This window comes from Narcine bancroftii, chromosome 7, assembly GCF_036971445.1.
Source record: "Narcine bancroftii isolate sNarBan1 chromosome 7, sNarBan1.hap1, whole genome shotgun sequence".
Taxonomy (NCBI): domain Eukaryota; kingdom Metazoa; phylum Chordata; class Chondrichthyes; order Torpediniformes; family Narcinidae; genus Narcine; species Narcine bancroftii.
The window spans coordinates 51295483-51310443 of NC_091475.1; the positions used below are offsets into that span (position 1 = coordinate 51295483).

Here is a 14961-nt window from a genome sequence, read left to right on the forward strand (position 1 = left end):
CGGGGCAGCAGAGGCCATCAGCAGGGGCCGTCGAGGCAGCATGGGCCGTCAGTGCAGCAGGAGCTGCAGTGCAGCGGGAGCCTTCAGGACAGCGGGAGCGGGAGTCATTGGGGCAATAGGAGCTGGTGGGAGCCGTTGGAGCAGCGGGTGCCAGCAAGGCGGCAGGAGCTGTCAGGGGCGGCCAGTGCAGGCTGTGACAGCCTCACCGGGCCACTTCAGCCTTTGGGACTGCTCTCTGTGGCTCAAAATGCAGCAAAGCAATGGCCATCTTCCCTACCCATAATCCCCCATGCAGCTGGAACTGTCTGGAAACTACAGAGCAGTTCCAGCTGCATAGGGGATTATGGGTTGGGAAGACCGTCACTGCTCTGTCATGTTTTTATGATGGGTGGTGCTACAGCACCAGTCTCACTACTAGGCGCCTCTTGATAAGAATGGGACGCTGGAGCAACCTTTTAGGGCTGCTGTCTGAAAGGTAAGTTTTAAGTTTTAGATCCACTCTTCTCGCCAACCTCCAGGTGGAGGCTTGTCATGAAATGGCCTATAGATGCCCTTTTCCTTCTGTAGATGTTTTTTATGCTAGATTCCAACATCTGCAGCCTAGTAATTTAAAGAATGGGAATTTAAACATATGCTCATTGATGTGAATTTGGAGAATGTCACTGAGGGAGATTATGTAAATATGAATTAGGGATCAAAGCATGGCTCTTTTTGCAGTTGGTCAGATTGTGGCTGCTGGGGCATGGTGGAAAAAGAGGTCAATGCAGAAGATTCCTTGGCAATCACTAAACAACTGAGAAGACAAAATAGGTGATAGGATTTCCAGTTAACAATCATTTTAATAGACATAAGAGATGATAGTTGTCGGAAATTGGGCAAGAGTTCTCAGGGATCTTTGTTGAAAGAAGTGAGGATTGCAATTTGAAAAGGAAGAGAAAAATGCAATTTTGTCATGAGTAAATATCAGAATAGGACATGAATGATCAGCTATTCAGTGAGATTAGCGCTGAAAGAGTCAGAGATGAGTCTAATAAACTTAAGGTGAGCTTTAAAAGGGAATGGTGACAGGGGAGTGAAATTTGAAAAAGAAGAGAGTTCTGTATGAGTGTAAGATGAACTTTGTAGAATGTTGGTTGGTGAGCAAAAGAAAGGATTGATGTACTTAAAAACAGGTGCTGACAAAGAAGCACATGAACTCAGTTGTTGAGAGCAGGAAGAGATGGATGTAAAAAATCATTGGTTTTTTTGAGAAAAAGAGGGCCGGGGTTATTTTAACATTTTATGATGATCCTGGAATAGTTAACAATTCTGACAAGAGCTGGAGAACTTGGCCAAAAGTAGATTGTAACTGAAAACTGCAAATGCTCAAAATCTGAAACCCAAAGCAGATAAGGTCACATCTGTGAACACAGATGGCAGAACTGGGGATAATGAAACCAAATCATTTTTAAATTGCAGAAGGATGGGGGTGGTTAGACAAAGAGAATATCTCTACAAGGGTGAGGCCAGGGTTTTTGGTGTAGAAAAGATGGACAGTTCATTAGGTCATTAGGCTGATGGGTTCAGTAAAAGAGGGAGAGAAAATGAAGCAAAGTAGAGAAGGAGGACACAAAGGAATGTAAATGATGAAAATTGTAGGGTTGTAAAGTACTGATGGAAAGAGAAAAATTGCACCAGTCTCACAGCAGAAATGTCTCACAGCAGAAAAGAATAATAGCAGCACTTGTGATGCAAAGAACAGTACAGGACAGCCCACTCTGTTTGTGCCAACTATAATTTTATTTTAATAATACATTGCCACTGAGGAGACAACTTCACTCAGAGGGTGATGGGCATATGGAATGAGCTTCCAGACAAAGTGGTAGTTTTCTTTCAAAGACATGAATAGCTACATGGATGGAATGGGCTTGGAGTGGGAAGGGCCTAATGCAGGACTAAAGCAGGAGGCCATGCTGTTTGGCATGGACAAGCTGAGGTAGTGTGGCTGTTTCCATGCTGTGAGTATGACTCGAATTAAAACTGTCCTAACAGCCTGTACATGAACAATATCCCTCTCTATTAATGTCTCTTAAACATGGCACTCCTCTCTGCTTCTATCATCTCACCCAGCAATGCATTCCAGGAACCTATAACACACCAAAATATTGACACGCAGATTTACTTTCAGCTTTCTTTCTCTTACCTTAAATCTTTGCCCACTAGCATTTGATGTTTCCACTGTGAAAAATGACTATTTTCCAAACTGTACTTGGATAATTTTAGATGCTTCTATCAGGCCATCCCTCAGCCTCTGCATCCTTCTTATTATGTGGTCATCGGAAGTGGACACAGTGGTGCAACTGGAGTTTCATACAGTTGTAGCATGACTTCTTTGCTGTTCCAGTCAAAGATGAGGGCAAACACTCTGTCTTCCATCTTGATCACCCTATTCACATTTGGCACTTTCAAGGAGCATTAAAGACAGAGGGAAAAGTAATCGATGATGATGGAACCTCAACGAGTCAGTGAAAGGAACCACAGCAGATCAGTCAGAGTGGGGATGGGAAGGAGATTTAAATGGGAGCTCAGAGTTGCCCCTGAGGAAAAGTACAGTCACCCATTCTGCATATGGTTTATCCAGTGTGGAGAAAAAGACATTGTAAACAATTAAAGGACACTCGACTGGAAGAAATGCAAGTGAGGTGCTGCATCACTTACTAGGTAGCATGGTTTGGGCACCTTTTGGGAAGGGAAGAGGTCAGGGAATCGAGCAGATCAGATTTTAGCTTTTATTTCACCCAAAGAAGATAGAGTAGAAGGAAATATTTTAACAAATAAATACTTGATGATTCATTTGAATTGTTCAGGCAAATATTATAAAGATATGTTTACTTTTCATTTGAACAGATGAGAACACCTCACTCCACTGGAATAGATAGCAAAAAGCCAAAAACCATTGATTGCACTGTAGAAGTGTCCTCACCAAAGCACTTTGAATGTCCAGATAAAATATCTCTTCCTGTAGCCGAAGTACACAGAATAAATTCCACGTCGCACTTGATGTCTGAAAGTCTGAACTTGAGTGAAATGGGTAAAGTACGAATTGTTTGATCTTTTCGCATTCAGGCTGATTGCGGGCATTATTTAACAAACTTTTTTTTTCAAACAAACACAGATGCTGATTGAGCATTTTATTTCTCAAATTGGAATCAATAATTTATGTCAGTTAATACTTTTTATAACATGCAGAGTAAAGATACAAGGAAGATGGAATTGTTTAATTATATATCATTGCAGCATTACTGGGGAAAGTGATATGCAGTGCATGTAATATAAGGGAAAACCTTTGACATGGCACCATACATCAGGTTATCACAAAATATTTAGCAGGAAGGAATTGTGAGATTAGCAAATTGCATTAAATGCTTATTGCCTCAAGAAATTAAAAAAAGCATAGTTTAATGTAAATCAGATCATGGAAATATATCTGACCAGGGTGTTGTCAGCATTTGCAAACCATACAGTGCATGTTCTGCCCAAAAAATTTGTTGATTGAAATGCATTCAGGATTGTTGTCTCAAGATCCTTTGTTTCAAACAAGGGTTTCAGGAATCTGTGGTGGAAATTAAAACTGTCTATTAAATCTATGAACTCCTGCCTCAAAAGTTACCTCTTAGTTTCTTTAATTATATGTGATAGACAACTGGTAAAATTATTTTCAAATTCTAAAGTAATATGGATTGAAATGAGAGAAATATAAATTCCAAAAAGATAAACTAAAGAAACAAGAGCAGGAATGAAATCATTTCTGTAACAATGCTGTCCTTTGTGGTAAGTGATGCAGCTATACCAGTGGTTCTCAACCTTTTTCTTTCCACTCACATACCACTTTAAGTAATGCCTATGCCATAGGTGCTCTGTGATTAGTAAGGTATTGCTTAAGGTGGTATGTGGATGGGAATTTTTTTTTAAAAACCACTGTTTTAATCGTACCTAATTCACTTGTTATGTCCACGGCTTCATAACTCGAAAGGAAATGGGCCAATGACAATTTTTCTCAAGCAAAATATTTCAGTAACAATTGGGTCTAGAGCAGTGGTTCTCAACTTTTTTTTCTCACTCACAAATCACCTTAAGCAATCCCTTACTCATCACAGAGCACTGATGGCATAGAGATTACTTAAAGTGGTATGTGAGTGGAGAGTAAAAGGTTGAGAACCACTGAGCTGGATCCTTAGAATCAGGTTGTGGTTGTAGTACAGTTCATTTCCAGGGATCACTGACAGTTCTACCTCACACAATGTAGTTTAGCATCAGCAAAGAACATCATATTTATCCATTCAAAATAGTTATTTTTTGGGGTTGCATCTTTAGCAAGGCTGGCAGTCATTGGCCATATTGAAATGTTCCCCAGGAAGTGTGAGTAACCACATCCTGTAAGTTCAGCAACCTTTCTGGCAAAGGTACTCACATCCATGCTGTTGATTAGTGAGTTTCAAAATTAAACCCACCTACTCCAAAGGAACAATAATATGTTTTCTGGCCAAGATCCAATGCAACTGATTTCAAGTGATGAAGATCCAGTGCTCCTGTTGTCCTGTCCTTGTCCTTCTTGGTGGTTAGGTCACAGGTTTGGGAGCTGCTGTTAGAATAGGCTGACTTTGTGCGTGGAGTGCAATTAGTAGATGGTTAATGGTATGGTTGTAAATGGGATGATTGCTTTCGGTGCGAATCAAATGGATTCCTTTGCCTGGATGGTATTAATCCTTTTGAGTACTGTTGGAGCTATGTCATATCTTAATTGGTGGAAAGACTTTGGAGTGTTGATAGATGAGTCATTCACTGCAGGAAAACAAGATCTTGTAGCCATGGTACTCATCGACAAAGCATGCAGATGAGGCTTATCCAGTTGAATTTTGGTCCAGAGGTGATCACCCTAAAAGGGTTCCTGATGAAGATAAAAATCAGTGGATATTTTCCGAAGGTGTTAGACTCGCTGTTTTGTTGTTGATCATTGCTTGGCACTTGAATGACATGAATGGCTTCTTGCCTCTTACCAGTCCATGTCTCAATATTGTCCAGATCTTGTAACCTTCTGACAGAAATGAAGAACTTTAAGTAAAATTGAACATAGTGCAATCTACAGCAAACATCCCAACTTCTGAACTTATAATGGAAGGAAGGTTATTGATGAAACATCTGAAGATGATTATACTCAAGTATCCGTGTAATGATATCCATGAGTTGGGATAATTGATCTGCAATAACTACAACCACCTTTTTCTGTGCAAGGTGGTAACTCTGAACAGTAGAGTGTTTTCAGATTTTGCCAGGGTCCATTGACTTAGTTAAATGCTGCCATGATGCCAAGGTGAGATCCTCACACCTGACTTCTGGAATTTATCTCTTCAGTCTATGTTTGTACCAAAATAATGATAAGCAGAGCAAAATCCAAACAAGGCATTGAAAACTATTTTATTGGTGAGCATTTGACATTTTAAAGTCCTGTCGACAAAACTTTATACCTGTTTGCTAATAATTGAGAACTAACTGTTAGTCTGAAAGGATATAACTTGACTTTTTCACATTATTGGGTTCCTGTCAGTGTTGTAACTAAAGATGAATGGCTTGGTTAGAGGTGCAGTACACAAAAGTGCTGGAGAAACTCAGCAGGCCACACAATATCCAAAGGAAGTGAACAGCAGTTGATGTTCTGAGCCTGTACCCTTCATCAGGGATATCAACCATCAGGTTTATGCCTGAATAAACAGGTAGAGGAAGGAAGGAGAATGAGCACAGGCTAGCAGGCAAGAGATAACAGGAGGATGCAGGTGGGAAGGTAGAAGAGAAAGTAGCTGAGAAGTAAGGGGAAGAGGGTAGCTGAATTAGAGAAGGAAGGGAAGGGTTTGGGGAGCTGGAGGGAAGGAGATAGGAAAGAAGTCAATATTGATGTTGTCTGATTGGAGACCAGTGTAACAGGTTCTGAAGGCACACAACTTCAGTACTACAGCAAGGATAATGTCTATTTAATCATTTCTCAATATCAAGAAGAGGGAATGATGTTGACTGAAGCTTAGCTTCTGTGATGATGGAGATTTCAAGAGGAAGCTAAGATTAACCAGTTGCAAATGTTTCAGCTTCATCTTTGTCATTTCATGGTTGAAGATTGTGGTGGTTCCACTTATTCATGATGAGATACCATAGAAATGCAGAGGTTTGCTTATTGGTTAAGAACTGCTCAGTTCTGCTCATTGCTTGCTTTTCTTTCGCAGTTTAGCAATATTGCCCAGTCTTGCAACAACATCGGGTTGCCACCTCACTTTTATATTTTCTCCTGTTGTTAATTCAGTCAAAGACCTGAAAGTTAGGTCTATTAACATCAACATTCTTTAAGAATATCTTCTTTGCTGGTGAATTGAAATGTGAAAGATTTTCTTGAAATTCTGTGATGTAACCAATGTGTTAATATTCTAATCAGAAGTTTTAAAAAAGTGCCTTTTACAAAGAACAAATGTGTGATTGTACTGACAAGTAATATTATTATTTGTGTTCTATTTTTCGATAAACAAACAAAAACATAGATGATCTGATGAGTTTATTTCTTTGGGACTTCACCTGAACAGGAAGGGTTGAAAACATTTGAGGGAGGAATTGGGATTCAAGACAACAAATTGTCCCAGACTCTACTGTGCAGATGAATCCACTTTTGTTTTGTTATCCTTCAAGTTAACATTTCACAGTATGCTCCATAAGTATGTGTAATTTAATAAATGTAACCTTTCCCTCATCTTTTTAGCTTGATTAGCTTAATATACCATGCCAAACGAAGAGTTAGGAAGCATTTAAATTGAGTCCAATTTTAATTTGTTCTCATGATGATGGTGTGATACAGACCTGAACAGTGTTTATTTTTTTTTAAACTTTATTTATTCGTTCAAAGTACAGATAATAAGTAACATATATAACAATAAACCATAAACGTGAACATTATATTTTATGTATATAAAAAAGAAAAAAAAGAACCCCCCTCCCCTTCAGCCAACTCTCCTAAGGAGAGCCATAAAGAGAAGAAAAAAAATATTAAGGAAAAATTAAGCATACATATTAAGATCTAATCAATGTAAGTCGAAATGTAAATATTCTGAATATAACAACCACTTGTTAATAAAGAAATTAAAGTTATCACGTGAAACATACATAATTTTTTCCATTATTAAACAATATTTCATCTCATTATCCCATCTATTAATATCAATCATATTCGTATCTTTCCACGTACTAGCAATACATTTTTTCACTTCTGATAAAGCTAAATATACAAAAGCAAATTGAAACTTATCTAATTCCAAACCTTTCAGAGGTTGCAAACTACCCAATAAAAATACTGTCAGATCTAAAGGCATTTTAATCTTATACAGGTATTCCAGAAACAATTGAACTTTCTTCCAAAAAGATTGTTTATGCATACATGACCAAACCGCATGAAAAAAAGTTCCAACAGAGTTACCACATCTAAAACACAAATCTGATTCATGAAAACCATACTTTTTTAATTTTTCAGGTGTTAAGTATAATTAATGTAAAAAATTATAATTAATCATTGCATAACATGCATTTATCAATCTAGTTACACTATCATAACAAATATCTAACCAATCATTTTTGGAAAAAATAAAACTGATATCCACTTCCCATTTACCTTTGGATTTATCCCAACCCTTTTTATCCATGCCATCCTGTAATATTTGATACATAAATGAAATATAACCCTTCTCTGGTACCTTCATAAGAAAAGTCTCAAATTTAGTCATTTCAGGTAAAATCATATCTCTACCAAACACATGTTTCACCAAAGATCGAATTTGATAATAAAGAAACAAAGACTTCTTATCATAACCATAACTATCTCTCATCTGGTCAAAAGATAAAAAATTACCTTCTTTAAAACAATCTCCCAAATTTTCCACACCTTTAAATCTCCAATGTAATAAACTTCGATTATGTATTGAGAAAGAAATAAGTTGATTATTATACAACAGAGTCAAGGCCGATAATTCACCCCTAGAACCTATCATTTTCTTTTTCTTTGTCCATAACTTCATTAAATGTTTTAATATAGGCACATTATGTTGCTGTAACAAATTTACATTCCATCAAAACAAAAATTGATGTATTCCAAATTCAGTGATATTTGCCTTCTCAATTTTAGCCCAACTAGGGGGCCGTTCCAAATTCATCAATGAACTAATAAATTTAAATTGGGCTGCTTTATAATAATTTCGAAAATGTGGTAAACGTAGTCCCCCTAATTCATATTTCCAAGTTAATTTATTCAAGGCTACTCTTGAAAATTTACCTCTCCATAAAAACTCCCTAACCATTTTATTAAAATCTCGAAAAAATATTATCAAGTAAATACGGAATAGATTGAAATAAATATTGCATATGTGGAAAAATATTCATCTTAATTGTATTTATTCTACCCAATAAATTAATAGGCAAATCTTTCCATTTAATCAAATAGGTTTTAATTTTTTTAATTAATGGAACAATTTAATTTATATAAAGATTGATAATTAACATTCAACATTATACCCAAATACCTAATTTGATCCGTCCATTTCAAATTAAGAATATTCTTATAAACTGAATAATCTCCTTCACTCACCGGTGATATTTTGCTTTTTTCCCCAATTAACTTTATATCCAGAAAGACATCTATATTGCATCAAACACTCCTTCAAATGTAAAAGTGATTGAGCTGGATTTGTTAGATACACCAATCCATCATCGGAAAATAAATTAATTTTATATTCTTCATCTAAAACTTTCATACCTTGTATCTGTGTGTTTTGTCTTATCAACTGTGCCAATCACGAACACAAACAAAGCTGGTGATAAAGGACAACCTTGATGAGTAGATTGGGTCAATTTAAACAGTTCCAAAATCAAACCATTCATCAGTACTCTAGCTACCGGTTTACCATATAAAGCCTTAATCCAACCAATAAAAAGAGGACCAAACTTGAATTTCCCCCAAACTTTGAACAGAAAATTCCACTCAACTCTATCAAATGCTTTTTCGGGTTCTAAAGATATCACCATCGGATGGTCTGAAGATTGTCAAATTCTATTAATCAAACTAATCACACGTAAAATATTATCTGAGGCATATCTATTCTTTATAAAACCTCTGAACTGTTTATGACAGATCCATTTAAGTGGAAGAATGGGATATTGGGCCTGAAGAAATACAATTTTTAAGCTTAAAATATTTTTTCAGGTTTTTCTCCTGGCCAGGAACATTGGAAGGATTTGGGTTCCAATACCCTCCGAATCAACCACTCCCTGAATTTAGGCCTTAAGGTTTATTGTTCCTTTAATTGTCAGGAGTATCCCCAAAGTTACTGTCTTAAAATTCCTCCTCTTTGCTTTTGCTTCCATGAACTGGACAATATGTTTATCAAGCTGGTGAATTTTAATATTTTGATCATAAAATATACAGTCTCACAATTCCATTGCAAAACTGACAGTTCCACAAAATCTTTCACTTCTTTGCTGTTGATTGTATGCTGCGAGTTGTAGGGAATGAAAATGTGCTGCCTTATTGGCTGTTGTGCACTTTTCTTTCCATTATCAGGATGGTTACATAATAATGTTAATGAAATTACTGTCATACACATAAGTGCAGTGGACATCTGCTCAGAAATTCATACTGGCTGAAGTGCACCAGGTACTTCAGTACAAAAGAAACAACTCCAGTAGTATACATTAAATTACTGCAATCGTGTCTGCCTGTCCCGCATCGGACTTGTCAGACAGAAACGAGCCTGCAGCTGACGTGGACTTTTTTACCCCCTCCATAAATCTTCGTCCGCGAAGCCAAGCCAAAGAAGAAGAGACCCAGAATGGAAAGCGATAATAAGCTTAAAATATAGATGATAAATATTCACAGTTGAATTAAGTGCAAAACAAAATGACTTCTCAATAATGCAAGCACATCATTTTCTGATGCTACAGTAGTTTATAAACAGGATAGTAATGGGAAGTTCAAGAGCCTGACAGTCTTTTCAAAAATCATGTTCATGAACCTAGAGGTGCTGGCCTTCAGGTTTCTGCATCTTCTTCCTGCTTTGGGGCCATTGCCTGATCAACATGTCATTGTGGGGGCATTGTAGCCCTATTCTATGATAGTTAGATTGGAGCACTGTTCTGTCTGTAATGGTCAGTGAAGAAGAGGAATTGATATCATGGTTTGTTGGGGCAGTAAGGTCCTTTGCTGTTAATGCTGAGGTTAGGAGTGAGGGAGATGAAATGCTTCACAATCAAGACTAACCAGAAACCATAGTTGGAAGTTGAGGTCCGACCACTCCTCAGAGCTAGTGATGCTGCCTTCAGGATTGGGGACAAGATTGGCACAAAGATTGCCGGGTTGAACTCTCTCATGCAATCTGGAAGGCAAAGTGTGGTTATGCACAGAGGATTGGAAAATAAGGCTTATTGATCATGATTAGCATAGCTAGGTCTTTTCTCTCAGGAGTAAAGAAGGATAAGCAGTAACTTAATAGAGATCTACAAAATTCTGAGAGGCATAGATAAGGTAGACAGCCAGTGCCTTTTCCCCAGAAATAGCAAACTGCAGAGGACTCTGTTCAAAGTGAAGGGAAGAAAGTTTAGCGGAGACATCAGAGGCAAGTTTTTTTTTAAGAGTTGTGGGTGCCTAGAATGCATTGCCAGGGGTGAAACATTAAGGGCATTTAAGAGACTGTTAGACAGAAATATGGATGAAAAAAAATAGAGGATTATCAGGTGAAGGTGTTACTTTTTTTGTAGGAATATATAGGTTGGCACAACATTGAGGACTGAAGGGCCTCTACTGTGCTGTAGTGTTCGACACCGGCGAAATGAAGTGCATGTGGCAAGGGATCAAGACTAGAACACAGGAGTGGCCAAACATTTTTAATTGTGGGCCACATACAGGAAAATATAAGGAGTCACGGGCCAAACAATATTAAGCCTGGCTATTTTCATTCAGTTACACTGCAAGAAAAATGGTGTTTTTAGATCAGAAAACCCCTAAGCCATCAAAAATTCATTTTCTATCAAAATAACTACATGAAACTACTGAATAGTTTTAGTATTGACATTATAGTAGTTTATTTATGTGCTCACATATTACCGTAGGCATTTCTGTATCTGCTGGTTGTAAATTCAATTTAAATGAATACAATAAAACACCTTAAAAGTTTCATTCAAAAAGCATTGCAAAATAAAAAGCTGGGTGCAAGATAAGAACAGGAGAAAAGATCAAGAAAGGGACAAAGCCGTCTCCAACATTCCTCCACAGCTCTCAGTGAATACAGTTCATGGCCTAAATGTAGTGATTATGATGCAATGTGTAAATCTGTGGATAGGATGTTAAAGTTAATGGATTCCTTGCAAATCAAACAAACCCACTTCCCCATCTGTTCAATCATGCCTGAAAATTTTTGGCACTCCCTTGGTATTTCCCATCTTTTTGGTTCTGCCATGTTTAATTAACTAAGTTTTTTTTAACTGATGCAAATGTTTTCATTAATGAGTAACATTGCAGTGGTTCATGAAGCAGTTGTTCAAAAAGGCAGAGACATATAGTTTTGAAACTCAGAAGTGCAATGTACATGCAGTGCAATTTATTGTTAGATACTATGTTCTAATGGCCCATAATCCATTTTATTTTGAAAATTCACCCTTGGCTGCTTAAAAATGGACAAAAGGGTGCAGTTGGCCTGTGGTTTGTAATTTGGCCACCCCTCCCATAACAGATCATACTTGTGAATTAAAGATATTGATGCCTTCCTTTGGCAGGAAGACTTGATTGTTCCAAGAGAAGCCAAAGATTAACAAAGATTAGATTAGCTCCATTAATTATGTGATCTGTGTTTCCTGTCCACAATTCAAAAGCAAAATTTCTTTTGGAATAATGCCATCCTGAGTGAAGAAGTGTCCTATCACATTTTTGAGATGATTTAAACAAATTTGGAGGGTTTTTATCTTACTGCAGACAAAAAATTATTTTCAATTGCCTGAACTGGTTGAATTACATTTTGAGATCATTATATTTTATGAATGGGTAGCACAGTGGAGCAGATGGTAGAACTGCTCTCTCACAGGACCAGAGAGTACCAGGGTAGCCATTCCAAAAGGAGGACAGGGTCATAGAGTACTTAATGTACATGTATATAAATAAATAGATATTTATGTGTGGGTGTGTGTATTTTATATATGTATATATGTATAGTGTTTAAAAAAAGGATTTAAATGGTATGGCAAAAACAACAAATGAAAACACACTCTAAGCGGCCACTGGTCCCCGACAGGCAAACTGGTGAACGGACTGCAAGTGCAGCCTAAAGGTCAGTGACCCCAAAATGGCACTGACCTTGCTGCACAGCCAACAGTCAGGAACAGCGCACGGGGAAGAAGTAATTGTTATGCAAGAAGGTGCCCATGTGCAGGAAACCTGTCTTTGTTATGCGGATCGTGACGCAAGCAAAAGGGGAAAACGGTGGGAACGCGGCGAGTATAAAAGTTGGATCTGATAAAACACAGAGCTTAACCTGACTACACTACATGTGTGTGTCTTCTTTCAATGTGGAATTTACATCTTTGTCTGTGGCTGCATCAACTCCTCTGAAAGTTTTAGTTTATTCCCACATCTCAAAGATCAATATAGGTGGGCTACTTAGCCACTGTAAATTCCTGTTTGTGTGTTGATGAGTGGTAGCATCTGGATGAGTTGATGAAAATGTGAAAGAATAAAACAGAATTGATGTAAGATTCGTGTCAATGGGTGGCTGATAGGTGGTTTGGACTGGTTAGGGTGAAGCTCCTGTTTCCAAGCAAGTCTCTCCACAACAGGTTATAATGAGAATCTGTTGGATATTCCATTAGTTTAAAACTATTAACTTTTAACATATCATTTGAATATCAACAGAAGTTTTTTTTTTCTAATTGACTTGTATGGCATTTGATTACACAATATTGCTTGATATATGCATTGTACAAGCTTATGACCTTTACATTGCATTTAAAACATGAAATTTCCAATTAAATTAGCTTTGAAGTGGTTTTGTATATTATAATTGGTAGTTGAGCTGAGAGCCTGTGCATTCTCTGCAGTCAGTCTCACTCCCAATGAAAGTCGATACTGTTTAATGAATGTATAATTCAAAAGTGATTTTATTTGCTTTATTGTTTCCTATATACTAGTAAACATTGAAGTCAGCCACGAATAAAATAATTCACTGTTCCTTCAATAAGCAATATGTAAATGCAAATTTTGTATTTTTCCTTTATCAGTGTAATCTGTAGTCAGGTGGAATAGGATAATGCTAGAAATTCAGCACGAATAAGAGCTATAATTTCATCCTAACTATTTGACTTTAAGTATGGCAGAATAACTTACAAGTATTTTTGAGTGAACTCTTCTGGGTATCTTTTCAGGATTGATCAAAGGCATGCCATATTTTAGAGCTAATATCTTCATTGTGATACCTCAAAGCATATATCCTCAAAATCCTGTGTCCATTTGTAAAAGATAGCACATAAAGAATGCATGGCATCTACCATATTCTTGCACTTCTGCAGAATAAGAACCTGAATTGTTCCATAACATCCTTTTGGACCCATCATTTAATTGTTTAAGTGTGACCCTGGTTTAGTCTACCAAAGTGCAGCACCTCACTTTTTTAATTGGCGAGTTTCTTCAGTTGTTGAAGGGGCAGCATGGTTGGCATAGCAGTGTGTGCAGTGCATTTTTAGCACCAGCGATCAGGATCAGGGTTCGAATCCCGCGCTGTCTATAAGAAGTGCGCACGTTCACCCCACGTCTGTGTTGGTTTTCCCTGGGGGCTCTGGTTTCCTCCCACCATTTGGAGCATACCAGGGGTGTAGGTTATTTGAGTGTAAATGGGCGGCTCGCACCCGTGGCCTGAAATGGCCTGTATTTCTATATTTTTAAAAGAAAATTTTGTTAAGGTAAAATCTCTGAAATGCTGGATGAACTCAGCAGGTCTTACAGTATCTTGGGCCTGAGCCCTTCTTCAAGGTATGAGTAAAAAGTAGACAAGCATCTGAATCAAAAGGTTAGGGAGAGGGATGAAAGGGCAGGAGGAGGTTAGTCAAAAGGTGTTCATTGGATATGGATAGGAGGACAGGAGAGAGGAAAAGTGAGAATTAATTGGTGGAGGGAGTGGTGGGGGGGGGGGGGGTTTGGCTTTGTGAAGCCAGAGCTGGGGGAAAGGACACAGGGAAAGGGAAGAGAGAGAGCCTCAGTCTGGCAGTGCATGAAACTATGAACTATGAACAGACATGTCAGCAAGGGGCTGGGGTGGGGAATTGAAATGAGAGATCCTGCTATTGCAGTAACTGATCTAAAAGTCACTCTTTTGCCTGGACCTGAGAACATCATTGCTCAAAGTAGCACACAATGTGTAGGGGATGGCAAGTTCAATATAAAAAGACTATGGCACATCATTCATTACTTGGAAGTGCAAATGGGAACAGGAAAAATTTTCACTCTGTGAGTTTTGCTGTGAAACTGGTTTGATTTCTCTGTGTGATGATGAATATCTCAAGACTGTCACTTAACAAGGAACTATGTTCATATCATCGGCACATACACCCATATCTGGAATCGACAGATGAGTTCATAGGATGATTTTTACTTGCAGTTTGATAAAACCTGGTGAGAGATACACAGATTGATTCTTCTCAGTGCCTCTTGGCAAGGGTTATAAATGGTGCAAATCTTTAGGAAAGATATGAAAAAACACACAAATGCTGGAGAAACTCAGCATATCAAATGGTGCCTTTATGTGGCAAAGGTGAAGATACATCACCAACTTTTCAGGCTTGACACCTTCATTTAGGAAAGATATGATTGGCAAGGAAGAAGAAGAAAAAGCTCATTCCAGATATCCAACACCTTATTTCATAACA

The 14961-nt window shown here is 37.8% G+C and overlaps 1 protein-coding gene across 6 annotated transcripts in view; it reads left to right on the forward strand.

Annotated features, from left to right (window-relative positions):
- LOC138738909 (cilia- and flagella-associated protein 47-like) overlaps positions 1–14961 on the forward strand; it is a 614550-nt gene that overhangs the window by 381603 nt on the left and 217986 nt on the right. For all 6 annotated transcript variants that reach the window (XM_069890090.1, XM_069890093.1, XM_069890088.1 and 3 more), the window contains one exon: positions 2887–3070. In XM_069890090.1, the coding sequence (XP_069746191.1) occupies positions 2887–3070 (184 nt within the window). The remainder of the gene's footprint in view (positions 1–2886; positions 3071–14961) is intronic.